The sequence below is a fragment of the Excalfactoria chinensis genome, chromosome 1 (assembly GCF_039878825.1).
Source record: "Excalfactoria chinensis isolate bCotChi1 chromosome 1, bCotChi1.hap2, whole genome shotgun sequence".
In the NCBI taxonomy this organism is placed as follows: Eukaryota; Metazoa; Chordata; class Aves; order Galliformes; family Phasianidae; genus Excalfactoria; species Excalfactoria chinensis.
In genome coordinates, this window is record NC_092825.1 from 137313821 (window position 1) to 137328915 (window position 15095).

A 15095-nucleotide genomic window follows, 5' to 3' on the forward strand; every position below is an offset into this window, starting at 1 on the left:
GAAACACGTTTTCTAAATTTCACTGCAACTTACAGTACCAGCTTTGGGAGCAGGGAGTAAAAATACTGCTGCTCCTAGCAGTATTAAACACTGAAATATGACTCATAGTACCGGTTCTGCATTATAAATTTTTTTAAAAGAAAATATGTAGGCATAGTACACAGACATATATATCGTTGTATATTTTCACTGTAAGATTAAACCTGTGGTTGATATGATGATATTCTTTAAAAAAAACAACACATTTCTTCCAAATTTTGTACTGTAGATTATTCTTACAAACCTTCAGACAGCAAGGATGATTTACTCATAAATCAGAATTTCCCCCCCCCTTTTTTTTCCAAAGCATTTGCTGATACTTAACCTTCTTTCAGGATATGCAGATTACGTCTCTCTTGACATCAGTGTGTGGAAATAGGGAACAAAAGTCTAAAAAAGAGGACAAGGCACAAAATGCCTTACAAACAGCCTGTAGTCATGGTATTAGCTAACACCAACAGGGTATTCTGCAGGACAGCCTTTGCCCAGCCCTGTTGCAGCTACATTGCGTGAGGCTTCCCAGCATCCTCCCCATCTATCCTGCATTGCACTTCTGGATTATTTTCCTTGACGTACAGGATCTGCTCATCTGTCTGGGTCAAGACTCAGCTATAACAAAAAACAGCTGGTGCAGTGTAAGGATGTGGATAGCCTTCCTTCATTCACACACTGCGCTGCGCAGCTGATGTGAGGTACCTTGGCTAAGCTAACAGAACCTCAGACCCTCTGCATCCACCGCTGATGGAAGTCTACGTGTAGGTTAAGTATTACAATTGAATTCAGCATTATGTGATGATGAATCACATAAATTCAAAACAACATCAAGAATAGTAAAGCATTTCAGTTAATTACCTCTATAATCCAGTACCCCTATTATTTGTCCTCATTTGTTATCTCTGTATTGACTGCCTTTCTCCACCTCCTCTCTATGGTCTTCTGATCCTTACTTCCCTACTTGGAAGTGCTTGCTGGCTTTTCTTTTGCCTTCCAGACTCAGCTTAACCTAGAGGCATTAAATTGATCTGTTTCTGAGAAGTTATGGAGTCTCTGTTCTGGGAGAAATTCAAAAGCCAACCAGGCACAATCCTGGTCTGTCTGCTTGAGCCCATCCAACCAGAGCAGGAGGGGTAGACTAGACAATCTCAAGGCCCCTTCCAATCTCAACTATCAATGCACATTTTAGTTTAGGCTTCTATACATCCTTCTGTGACTTCCTGTGTTTTCTGATGCAGTACATGAATAGCTGGAGCTCCCTGAATACAATGACAGATGACTGCCTTCTAATGTAATTAGGATTTAGGCTATATATGGTTTGTAGCCTTTTTCATTGTTTTTCCCCTTTCTTTTTACTTCAAAGTATGAGGTCACTCAGGACATCTGAGTAAATGTTCCCAATCTTTAGTGTATGAAAATACAGGCAGGGATTTTATGGTCCCAGGCAGTAGTCTTCATTGACCTTCAATGGGCCTACAAGGTCTAACTACAATGTCTACTAAACACAATGTCTACTACAGTAAAGTCCACAATGCTTGCCTAGAAAAAAACCCTCTGGGCCAAAGCAGTGCAGACATTTCCCTCAGGAAGGAAGACCTCTTACAGTTCAACCTCGCAACAACCTCTAAGTGAGCCCTACAGGTGTATGTATCTCTGCTTTATGTTTGATCTCTAGATCCAGCTGCTTGTTCTTGTTCATTCTTGGGTAGCTTGCAGGTGTGCATCTTTTCTACCACTTTTTTGTTGTCATTATTCTGGTGATTTTTCATTCACTTTATCTTATTCTTTCACATCTACATAAAGTAAAAAATAGTTGGATTGAAAATAATCTCTTGTGTTTGACAGCCTAAATATTAAAGGGTACATGCCCAACCATTACTGAAGTGCAAAAAAATGAATATTTTTTTTCCTATATTAGAGGTTTATTTACTTGCATAACTTACCCTTTGTTCCTCAGAAAGTCTGCTCTTTGCTAATTTGCTAAATACAATAGCTCAGGGTAGTTATACACTGTACTGTATTGTGGTAGGCTCCTTACTCAAAGAATAACTATATTGTCTATAACTATTGTATGCACTGCCCACAAATCCACAAACTGCATCTGCTTAATTATTTGTCCAGTGCCAGCAACGAGGACAACGATTCTTTGATTTTCTGCCACCAATTTTGTCTCCCAAGTCAAATTCTGCATGCTTGATTTCTTTAACTTCATCAATACCACTTATTTAAATTTAACAACTTCCCTGGTAGCAACCATAAGAGATAACCAATATTGGTAAACGGATGGGCTGCCTCACTCAAACAGCTTTCAAATTTCTGAAAATAGAAATTCTACCCAAACTTACTCCACTTTGTCTTTATTATTCCCATTTTAGTTTACTACTTTTAAACCCTGTTATGCTAAGAGAAAAAAAACCATAGCACAGAGGTTCAATGAACTTGCTCTGTCAGTAGGAGAGGAAAGAAGGGCCTCTTAGCATGAGACTCATTAGCCTTAGCCAAAGTTCAAGAAGATACAGTCAGCATATCTTAGGCAGTGAGGAAAGCCATCTATCTCCAGAGGATAATTCTTCCTCCCCCTCAGACAGGCACCAATGGGAGTGGGTCAAATAAACAATGTAGATGAATATGGGGTTTACTCCACTGCCCTTAGAGTGAAACCAAGATGGCTGGGTTAGGCTGTTTTTGACTGAAGGGCATCTAAAGTGGCGAGAACTGAATCTTAACATGTTTCTCTTTTAATACTAAACTGAAGCAAAACCCACCCTCTTCACTTTTCTTCCTTTTCTTCCATATTTCCACATGCCTAACTGTTGTCAGAGAGTTAAACCAGCATATCGACCCCTATTTTTCAGGGGACACTGAACAGTTTTATTTTTGTTTGGAAATACAAGGGGGCAAATTTAACACATAATCAAGGCAGAGAACAGAAGTGGTATAGAGTGTCATTTGCTTCACTGTCTTGAGTAGAAATACAGCATTAAAATAAGAGAATAAAGAAAAAGAGTGCTGCCTCCCATCAAGCAATAGTAGAAATTTTACAAACTCTTTATCTTTTACCAAAAAAAAAAAAAAAAAGCAAAAGGGAAAATAAAGTATAAGCAAATAGCATTATATTGAAGCAAAATAGGCATCGGAGAGCTTCTGTCAAGAAAAGCAGCCACATATGCCAGCACTTACCATCACAGTCGCAGCTGCCGCAGCTGCCTGGGCTGCCACTGCAGCCTGGTTAGCTTGATGTTGCGCCGCTTTGATTTTGGCCTGCAAATGTGCAGGAGGGTGAAAATACTTGCATTTCTCCCTCATGCAACGACCTTTTATGTAATCCATACACACGGTTACGGTGTTGTCGTTTGTGTCAATCATTGTGCTGTCTGCCGGATGTGCAAAGCGGCAATCAGTCTCTCCACGTGCACAGTTTCCCCTCTGGAACTCCCTGCACACCTACGTGCAAAACAATACTGGTTGCAACCCGAAACGGCAAGGGAGAGCCCACGCCTCCCAAGATGGACCTTCCCCCTCCTCATTTAGCTCAGCGAATCCAACTTAATGAACTCGCTGTCTTCTTCTGGGAGAGGGAAAATGCATCTATTTTACCACTTCTTGGGTAACTCTGTGGTGTGGTGGCTAAATGGACATGAAACAGAAACATTCCAAAACGTCCTTCCCTTTTCCTACCTAGAAAGCAGCTAGGAAGGATTCTTACTGAAGTAACTGCCCCTGCAAAACTAGTTGAGATTCACAATGCTCAGTCCCTTTCAACTGTATTCTAAGTTCTTGCAACTCCACTGGTAGGGAAAGTGCTCCTCCTGTTGATACTCTAGGAAGACACAAAGAACTGTACAGAGTTTTAAAGCAAAATGGAGAGCCTCCAAAAAACAACTTTTAAAAATGGACAGAAGCAATAAGCTGAATTTATTACGGAGCCGAGTGCTCTAGATGTTGGGCTTTTGGGAAAGGGCACTCATTTCTGTGAGCAGCATTTGGCCTTCTTGTGTGCTTGGACCATGGATTCCACCGAGCTCGGCCATGTGGGGATCCACCAACTACATGGAGGCTCTACATGTAGCTGGGGGCTTTCCTGCCCAGTCTGCTTTGAGGTTTGTGACATGCAACTCCTTCACTGGAAGCTCAAGGCTGAAGGCCTGTAAAATTACCCCAACACTGATTAATTAAAATCAGGAGAGAATTAACACTGCAATAAGAATGTGCTTGTTAAATATTTTATCAAAGCATTCCTTTACGGGCATGTAAAGCTGAGGGACATTCGAAGAGACAAAAAAAAAGATGAAACTTCATGCTGATTTCTATTTATTGAACTTGAGTAAACTACCTTCAAAATAACTGCTTAATTACTCTTGGCTGCAAGCGTAGGAATTCTGGCTAGTTACGATGTCTGTACTTTTAGCAACTGTATTTCAAGCAGAGTTTCTAAAATAATGGAGTTATTCCTCCAGGAGCTTTCCTACAGCTTATCAGAGAACAGCATTTCTAGTCATGGTTGTGTCTACAGTACCTCCAGTTTATCAGTCCTGAGGAGTTTCTGAGTAGCAGTAGAACCAGGGACTGAAACCGGTGGGCTTCCAGGAACAATGACGGGTGGCGTGGGCAGGATCTCAGTCGGGACTAAGCCAACTCCTGGTGTTACCGGCGTTAAGTAAGGAGCAAAGCTAATAGCCGTGTTCGTTCCTATTGTGGGACCCACTGGAAATGTGGGCTGCAAAATGAAAACACAGACCAAGATGAAAAAAATCTTAATCAAGTTCTCATTAGATGTTTCTTGCATGTTCTCCCCGATGCCAATTCATTTTCTTAATCATAAAATTTCAAGCGGCTGGCAAAATACAGAGCATGTTCCCTTCTTTTAGTCATGTAACATATTCCAGCTGCACACTAGGAATCACACATTTTGTAGCTCTGCTATTGCAAAAGAGGCTGCCAATGCAAAGGGAATCCTACTGCGAACCCAAATCTCTGTGGAGGTCCAGCTTATACTGCAGGCTTATTTACACATCTAAAAGCAGAAATAACATAGACTTTATTGCTTTTTCTCAATACCTGCATTCCTTGGGAGAACAGGCTATTTTTCAAAGTACCAAATTTCATAGGTGAAGCATTATTAACTATATTAAAGCCATATTTCTAATGAGACCATAAACAATGAGCTCTTTGGCTCAACTTCATCTGTTTGCATGCTGTATTTTGCCACCTCCTGCAATTATATGTTGCTATAGCTCACACATGGAAAAGCCTCACCTTTGAGAATGTTTGTGTGCCCAGCTGTCACCAGTGGCAAGCAGAATAAATATTATAATCTCCGATGGACATAATATTTAGAAAAGGATTACTCAGGCTTAGCTTGAGTTCATCTTACAAAAAAGGTTGATTGGAAGAAATGATATGGTTTTAAAAATCTGTTTCATACCTCCCTAGAAAAAGTCAGTGAAGTCATGATCAGAAGAAAGAACGCTTGTGTGATGCTAAAATCCAGCCCTACCGCAGCAGAAGAGTGGCTTTGTTATTTCCAGCTCCAGTGGGGATGGAAGCAGAACATAGCCATAGTCTGACCACGGTCATAACTGGAACTGGAAAGTGATTTAGTTCTGCAGAGCTGATGTTTACTCCAGAGTAAAGTTATAATTATAAATAATTATGACTATGAATGAAAAATTCAGATGAAATAGGACAATTCTGAGGTCAGCTTTGTCACAAATTAAGTTCCCGAATAAGTCAGAAGCTAGAAATGAATCCTGCAATAACAGAACATTGTAAAAAGACTTACTGAGATTTAAAAATGGTTACTGAGAAAGGAAATTCTTTCTCACTGAGGTGACTTGCATGGCCTGTGTTGGAGAAGAGAAGCTAGAAGCGTTATGTTGAAAATAAATAAGAGAAACCAACAAGCTATGTTTATTTTGGGTGGGTATTTTGTTTGTTCCCCTTCTCCTTCTCTTTCTTCTCTTTTTTAGGTGTTTGGAACCACCATCTGCTTCTGATACCTTGGACCAACAGAATAAATAGGAGGCATTACTTTTAAAGTTGCCCTCGTATTTGACCTACGGAATGAAAAGTGAATAATGCTCTGTTTTCTCAGACCAAAACTGCTCAATATCAAATACCACTGTCTATATACCAATTGTGAACTAAATTCTTTACAGCATAATAATGAAGATTTCCATGAAAAAGCATTTCAACTATTTTGGGGACAACGCGTGTCATGTTTAATATAAATACCATCTTTGTTTCAGATACAATTTTAAGAATAAATCTACATGTCAAATGACTTGTATGGAGTTTTTTCCTACATTTTATCCATTTGGTCAAGGCTGAGTCATCTTCATGTAGCAATTTATGTGAGACTGAAAAATAAGACTCCCCGCTTTTATCACAGCCTGCAGTACAGAAGGCATTATGTCAGTGAAAACGTAAAGTTCAAGTGATGGAATGAGTGAGCAGAAAAAAGCATGATTTCGCCACTTCAATTTTCTATTATAATACCAAGAAGTGGAATCATTTTATTATTTTATGGAAAAAAATAATAATTAAAAAAATGGTGAAAACTTAAGCAGTATAAAATCAGGAAGTAGCAAAACACACTGACCAAATATCAAGACACATCTTACATGCATACTGAAAGAAGATAAACACGTACTCAGACTCAGGGACTCCTGACCCCCAGTTTTTGGTCATGCATCCCACCTTATAGCAGATGCTTCCAGTGTAAAATCAGTTTTGTAAAATTAGTCTGAAGTTATGTGGCCAAATACAGATTCTTCATCTGAAATGTTTATAGTTATTTCCTTTGACAGTCCATGGAAAGACACCAGCAATTAAAAGAAACCGAACCATATAATCTGAATACCAATTTCTGAAACAAGCCAAGCAAACGATAATTGAAAGTGCCTATTGCTTTTGATAAAATCTAAATGGACCTGGGAAGCCCAGTGTGAAAGTTGATGCCAATGCTCCAGATGCCTCAGGTTAGAGGAATTAATCCCACTCCTGTTTGTTGCATAGGTATTGCAACTGAGAAAACATCATTAGCCATCAAATGCCTCTTTCAGAATACTTATCTAGCCATGCTTTGCAAGTCTGGTACAACAAGGAGCTGAACTGCAAAGGCAGCCCAGAGTAATCGATCATTCCCGTATATATCCCAAAGACACTGCTCATGTCTGCAGGACTCTAGTTTTATGTCACCTCCTGGATTTCAAGTGTGTTACCATAAGATAAAATGCTGAGTTCGCAAGTGAACACATCATCATCTCTCTGCCTGTGTTAATCTGAGACACTTCAGATTTCAAGAGAGAAAGAAATCACTCCCCAGAATAATATCACCTTTTATTTTTCTTTTATTTTTTTTTTTTTTTCCCAGGATTAAATCTTGTTTGAAGCCACTCAAACTCACTGACTGCTGAGAGGGGAACTTTGTAGTCCTACTCAGATAACTTACTAAGAAATTATTACACAGCTTTTTGCCTCCAGAAGTGTCATGGGGAAAAGCCTTGTGAATCTAGACAAAACTTAACAAGAGCTGAATGAGGGAAAAAAAAAAAAAAAGAAAGAAAGAAAGAGAGGGGGGGTGGGAAATCAAATGAGTCTGGGATAAAAAAAAAGAAATATCAAATCTCCAGCAACACTCTTTCATCTTTTACAATACAAACGTAGAAGAAGGCATTTCTGGCATCTCAGTAGGGTTCCCTAAGTCAACAGATGAGGTTTATTTTTATTAAGATTACTTTGGAAACCTTTTGCAGCTCAATATAGTCTTCTACCTCAACATACTTACCAGCAACAGCATCAGAGAAATATACTTACCACTGGCTGTAGCGGGGTTCCTGGAAACATGAACTGCATTTGCTGTGCAAGCATAGCTGCTGCAGTTTTTTGTTGGATTAAGTTGTTCCTGCCATTGATTTCCAGCTGAGTTTTTAAATGCGTTGGTGGGTGAAGGTACTTGCAGTTCTCCCTTGTACAACGGCCCTGGAAAAAGAAGTCACACTAATTGGTCTATTGCTTTTGATGATAGCTTAATGCCTTGGGGCAAAATATTACACCATAAGCTAAGCAAGAACTAATGAAATGCAGGGTGTTTCCTGGGAATGGTGTAGCGGGCTGGGAGGAGATGACAGCCTTGAGTTCTGCCTCAGCCCACTACATCTGACTGACTGTTACAGCTAGCGGCCATGAACCAAGGAGAAGGGCTTTGAAAACAGTTGATGGCACTTATCATTGCTAAGTACAAACCGCTGCGATACAATTAACAGCCCAAGTATTATCCAGGCTACCAGAATTGCCTCTCTTGGATTTTGGCTAGAGTATCATGTTACTATTAAGATACCATGCTTTTATAAATTACATCACGGATAACAAATTTAAATATTCCTTAAGAGAAATACAGCTCTTTTAAACACATTGCATGCTAAAAAACCAACTGTGTGACAACTCTCTGCTTGTGTCTTCCTTCACGTTCATGTTGAATTACAGTTCCCTGCCTTCTTGCCTCCTGCTTTTATTACATCAAGCACAACTCTGAACTATTTCCAGCAAAGTATAAAGAAACAGAAGTTGGCACTTCTGAAGCCAGGGGCTTTGCATGGTTACAAGACAGACAGTACAGACAACAGAAATATGGCATGCAGCCATCTTCAAGATGGCTCGTGTTGGTCTACTGACCTCATGTGGGCCAAAATGTAGGCAGAGCAGCATAAGAAACTGATACATTTTCCCCAGAAAAGGAAATGATGGGGTGTACTGGGGAGGCATGATGCGCTAAGATCAGAGGCTCCTTGATGGCACGGCTCATAAACAGTCACCAAGTTTTAAGAGCTGTGAGTAGACGACCCAAAGTATTTGTCAGACTGGATGTGACACACTCATCTTCTTGAAGACAAGTTTCCAAATGGAGATTACTTTTAATTTTTTTTTTAAAGTGCTCCTTAAAGTTTCCGTTTTCTGCTATGAATGTTCTATAATTCTTAGCCAAGAGGAACATCCTCCTACAGCCACAGGAACATTTAGATCCCTGCAAGAGAACATTACACAGTACACACGTACTCTGACACTGCATATGCACACACACTTTCCTACCAAACCACCAGTATGCTTTGGACGTCCCAGAACATCAGTATTAAGAGTGCAGTATTAAGAATGCACACAGCCAGGCCTCAGTGCCAAGGAACATCTCTTGGCATGTTTTAACATGCTGATGAAGGTGGGGCCATTTGCAGTATGGTGCGCTCTTTCTTCTTATTTCTGCAGGTCACTAATTGTTGCTTTTAATCAAGCGTGCAAAAGGAAAGTTACTTTATCCTCAGGATGAAGCAAAAACAAAATAGTCACAATTTGTCTTGGACACAGAAAAAGGCACTTCCATTCATTGAGAAATAAGGCCACTGCCTTTCTCATGTTAAACAGGAGCATGTTTAACGTGGCCAATGAGCATCTGCTTTTTTGCTGGTTGACGAGGATTTCCTGATTAAGGCATTTTTAAAGGAGACCTATTTAACTTTAATCTAATTTGTATGTAAATGGCTCATACAGCAAATCTGAAAATGAAAACAGCAAAACAAAATCAAGTAACTCTATCTGATGGAAATACCTACCAATGCAAATGAAAGTGATCCTCAATTAAGGAGCATAAGTAACTCTCAACTAGAGTGGCTTTTGAAGTACCTCGGTTCTGAAAAGAGCCTAAAGCCAGCCCTCTGCTATTGCTTCCAAGAGCACATAGCTAGCTTATGCTAGCACTTCCAGTTCAGCAAAGCAGCCCACAGTGCACAAAGGACTGGTTATTTCAGAAAACTTTCCAAAATAAGCCAAACACATAAAAATGTGCTCTATTCTATGAAGTTATCCATGTTTGTGCCTCATTTACTAGTTAGTGGGGTTTTTTTGTTGGTTTTCTTTGAGCTCTTGGTTAGCAATGAACTTACTATAAAAGAGTTATGTGGCCCTGTCAGGCTGCTATAGAAAGCACTGTAAACAGATCGAGCCTTGTTAAAGTGAAATGACCCAAAATAAACCACAACTGAATGAGCACTGAAAATAGTGTGCAGATAAATCCAGTCCTAGCAACCCAAACCAAATGAATTCTGAGACCAGCTTTCATTTGTTGGACCTTCAGTGGTTGGGGAAGAATGCTTATAAGTGACCTTTCATTTCTTTGCTGAGAAATGGTCCGTGTCCCTCTGAACTGCTGATGGCAACAGCAGAATTGGGCTGATACCCAATCATCATCAAATAAGGAATAAAAATTCAAACTTGTGGCATCATCTCAGTCAGATGTTACCCTGGGTTTTTTTATTTACTGAAAAGTCAAAATCAAAGTCCAACAGAAGTGACAGCAACACATCAACCGAACAGCAGAGAATGCTAAAGTATTCAGCATGTTGGGTCTACAATAAAGGTTCATTTGGATTCTCAAAGAAAAAATACTACAGTAGTAGGCTACCTCAAAACAAATACAGAGGCAAAATTGATTGCTTTGGCTTTGGGCTGCACTGGTATCAAGCCTCTGGAGCAAGACTTGGTTCATCACAGCTCTTAAAATCACAGCAGCACAGGAGCTGCTCCAGACTTGGTGGTGAGCAGCAGTACAACCTCTGTTCAAAAGACAGGGCAAGCAGCAGGGAAAATAATTGCTTCATACAACCTACAACCTACTCCCACATATAAGTCAGAGTTCTGACACAGAGTGCAAACAGACTGGCTTAAAACTTAGTCCCAAGAAACTCCTTCCACCTACGAAATGAAGGTTATCAAAACGCTCATCACAAGCTGTTGATCACTTTCTATGTGATTTCTTTACCAAAACTCACTCTCAATGAGCTGTCTTGTTATCTGTAATTGAGAGGAATGATGCATGGATTTTGGATGAAATTCCCAACACTCCTTATCTGGAAGCCTGGTACCTACCTCTGACCTCTCTCTCATTTCTCTTGCTTGGTCCTCTACAGCTGGCCTAGCTTAAAGCATTGGGCCATATTTCTGGCAGGTAATGGAAAGTTTTAGCAGAAACACCACTTTTTCTGCTGCTGATTATCCAGACTGGGGACAAGATGTGGCTTGCACCTGGGGTGTGCCACAGGTTTCATTCCAGGAGGAGGTGGGAGGCAGAAGGAATGCGTGCAATGAGCTGGGAACTCAAACGGCCAACTGTGTTCTGGGCTGCATTAAGAAAGGGGTGGACAGCAAGCAGAGGGAGGTGATTGTCCCCTTCTACTCAGCTCTTATGAGGCCCCATCTGCAGTACTGCGTCCAGGCCTGGGGCCCCCAGTACAGGAAGGATGTGGAGCTCTTGTAGTGGGTCCAGAGGAGGGCCACTAAGATGATCAGAGGGCTGGAGGAAACCTTTCCTTTGAGGAAAGGTTGAGGGAACTGGGCTTGTTTAGCCTGGAGAAGAGAAGGCTCTGGGGAGACCGCATTGTGGCCTTCCAGTACTTGAAGAGAGCATATAAGCGGGAGGGGGAATGGCTGTTTACAAGGGTGGATAGTAATAGGAAAAGGGATAATGGTTTTAAACTGAGACAGGGGAGGTTTAAGTTAAATATTATGAAGAATTTTTTTTTCACTCAGAGGGTGGTGATGCACTGGAGGAGGTTGTGGATGCCCCATCCCTGGAGGCATTCAAGGCCAGGTTGGATGTGGCTCTGGGCAGCCTGGTCTGGTGGTTGGTGACCCTGCACATAGCAGGGGGGTTGAAACCCAGGCCATTCTATGATTCTATGATATGATTCTATGATGCCCAGTACCCAGGTGCTGCAACAAGGGGCCCTGTTTCCATGTGAGCAATGCTCTTGTGAACTGTTGACTAGCCTGGCATCAAAATCATGTGTCCCTTTGCAAGTTGTGTCACACCACAAATTATGGTACCAATAGATTTCCCTACTAAGAGCAGTAGGTAGCTTGCCTAAACCCAGTGGCACAAGACAGCTCAAAAATTGGAATGTTGAGCTGCTGGAGTGGGTCAAGAGGAGATCCATGAAGATGATCAGAGGGCTGGGCACCTCCCCTTCAAGGACAGACTGAGAGAGCAGGTACTCTTCAGCCTGGAGGAGAAGGCTCAGAGGAGAGCTTACAGCAGCCTTCCAATACCTGAAGGGGCCTATGGGAAAGCTGGGAAGGGATGTAGCAACAGGACAAGGGGAAATGGTTTTAAAATGGAAGAGTGTAGATTTAGACTAGATATCCAGAAGAAATTCTTTACTGTGAGGGTGGTGAGATATTGGAACAGGTTGCCCAGCAAGGCTGTGGATGCCCCTTCCCTGGAAGCACTCAAGGCCAGGCTGGATGGGGTTGTGAACAACCTGGACTACTGGGAGTTGTCTCTGCATTTAGCAGTGTGTTGGAACTAGGTGATTTAAAGGTCCCTTCCAACCCAAACTGTTCTATGATATATTAAAAAACTAGGAATGGTAAGAAAGAAGTGAGAATTAAAATGCTTTAACTGTACATATTAAAATACCAAGATTTCCTGCATGCAAGTTGAAAGACACATCTCTTTACTGAATATCTTATGAATTCACGGCTTTCCTCAATTTTTTACTATTGGAACAACAACAATAATTAACCCAGGCTGGGAATGGCTCATGCATAATGTGCTAGCTTTTACTTAATAAAATCACCTTTAATTCTCATAAAAATAAGATGCCTGAATTTCTTTTTGTAATAAAAAAAGCAACCAAACAACAACAACAAAATGTTTCTTTTATCTTTTTAAGCTGAGGTTCAACTAATTTATCCACAAAAATTTCGCTCATCTACCAAATGCTGCTTTTAAGACAGAAGACAGCAGTACATATTGTCTAGATGAGGAGCTATGAGAGATGGTTAGTGGCTTGAGGTAGCAACGCTAATGGGAGGATGGTTGGACTAGATGATCTTACAGGTCCTTTCCAACCTTGTGACTCTATGATTCTATGATATTCTTATTATGCTTATCATAAAGGTCCAGTAGTAATTGGACCACCAACTCCAATCCCTCTGCAACGAACAGGGACACCTACAGTAGACTGGGTTGCTCAGGGCCCCATCCAGACTGACCTTGAATGTCTCCAGGGACAGGGCATCCACCACCTCTCTGAGCAATCTGTTCCAGTGCTTCATCACCCTCACTGTAAAAAACATTTCCCTTACATCCAATCTAAATCTTTTTTAGTTTGAAAACATTCCCCCTTGGCAATAAATGCTGCTGAAGAGTCTGTCCCCTTTTTTCTTAATTCTCCCCTTTAGATATTGAAAGGGTGCTCTCAGGTCTCCTCAGAGGACTCATGTCTCCTGTTCTCCAGGCTGAACAGCCCTAGCTCTCTCAGCATGTACTTGTAGAAGACGTGTTCCATCCCTTGGATCATTTTTGTGACACTCTTCTGGATGTGCTCCAACAGGTCCATGTCTCTTCTGTACTAAGGACTCCACATCTGGATGCAGTACTCCAGGTGAGGCCTCACCAGCACAGAGCAGAGGGGCAGGATCACATCCCTCACCCTGCTGGCCATGATGCTTTTGATGCAGCCCAGGATACAGTTGGCTTTCTGGGCTGTGAGGGCACATTGCTGGCTCATATCCATCTTGCCATTCACCAGCACCCCCAAATCCTTTTTGCAGGGCTGTGCTCCAGTCCTATATCCCCCAGCTTATATTGGTAGTAGGGGCTGCTGCCACCAAAGTGCCATGCCTGCACCTTCCACCCCTCCCTAAGCTCCCAAATTCCTCCTGTACCCCAAACCCCTCCCTCTCCCTTTCTCTGAGCACTCTCCCACCTCTCCTAACTATAGACCAGCAAACAAGTCAGATAATAAATATAACTTGCTTGAGCTGTGTGTGTCCTCAACAGCCAGCCAAAATGTGCATGTGGTTGGCAGACCACACTCAGGAGTGGCTCGGTTCAGGCTGCAGCCTTTTCCTTAACTGGGCAGAAATTTGGATCTTTCTCTTCTACTCAGCACTGATTTTTGCATAAATAGCAAGATTATTTTTTACATTATCAAGTCCTATGTCTTTGAGATGTCTATTTTCAGCAAAATTGGCTAGGATGTTCAAAGTTATTATGGTGCAAGGTTGGGAGTAACAAAAGTATGGATAGTGTAGTTACACAAAATATCCTACCTTAACAAAATAAGCAATAACTAACAGATGCAGATAGAATTGTATGATCTCTCAGGATTATACATGCCATTTTAAGAAAAAACCCAAAACATCTATGACTTTTAAGATGTGAATGGTTTTAGAAGATATTTGAGCAACTTGTACTACAAAGGCAAAAAGATTCGCTGGTCTCTGGCCAGACACCCAGAGAGCCCAATATTCTGGAATCAGAAAAACACCTGAAAAACCCCACCAAACATCAACGAAACACCTGATGCTACAACTAACTCTCCAACTGTAAATGTATATATACATACATATATTTGTAATTATGTGTCATAAGGCTTCAGCAAACTTTGCACATGCTTGTAAAGATCAGATCACATTCTAATAAACCATTTGCAACTGTGGGCATGCTAGTCAGCCAGATACCACCTGCTCCATATTGATATTAGATACCTGAAGATATTACATGCTGTTCAGAGCTTGGCTGAGTAAGAGCTATCACCGGCCCTGTTTGGGACAGAGGCAGCACACAGCAAGAATAGCCACAGAGACAGCAATGTCAGCAGTTGTGGAGGTACCAAAGCCATAAATACTCCGAAAGAGTTTCTAATGACTGTTTCTCCTCCTTTGGCATTCTTCTTCAGCTGCCCCTTAGCAAAGTCTGGTTGGGAATGAGTGTGATCTCTCCCAATTAATTTAACAATTTCACCATTGCATACATATAGAAATTCTCAATTCCAAAAAACTTGGGCTCCGTAGGACCAAAAACCAGACACAGTCAAAAAAAGGAAAGGACTTTGAGGCACTTAAGCTTGTGCTCCTGTCCTCTTCACTCCAAAACATCCAGTTGAAATGTTATTTTTCAAATGCAATAAATACCAGAAAGGAAAAACACAAAAAAGAAAACAGTGACTGTACATTCATTGAAGGATGAAGAGAAGGATGATTCCCCTTGTTCTACAGGACTTGAA

General features: G+C 41.2%; 1 protein-coding gene across 15 annotated transcripts in view; it reads right to left on the reverse strand.

Annotated features, from left to right (window-relative positions):
* The window catches only part of MBNL2 (muscleblind like splicing regulator 2), a 104758-nt gene that overhangs the window by 21767 nt on the left and 67896 nt on the right, over window positions 1-15095 (reverse strand). For 12 of the 15 annotated variants that reach the window (XM_072348563.1, XM_072348615.1, XM_072348620.1 and 9 more), the window contains exons 3-5: window positions 7852-8016; window positions 4550-4750; window positions 3214-3477 (exon numbers count right to left, since the gene is read on the reverse strand). In XM_072348563.1, the coding sequence (XP_072204664.1) occupies window positions 3214-3477; window positions 4550-4750; window positions 7852-8016 (630 nt within the window). The remainder of the gene's footprint in view (window positions 1-3213; window positions 3478-4549; window positions 4751-7851; window positions 8017-15095) is intronic. The other 3 variants (XM_072348627.1, XM_072348635.1, XM_072348607.1) reach the window with 1 other exon arrangement.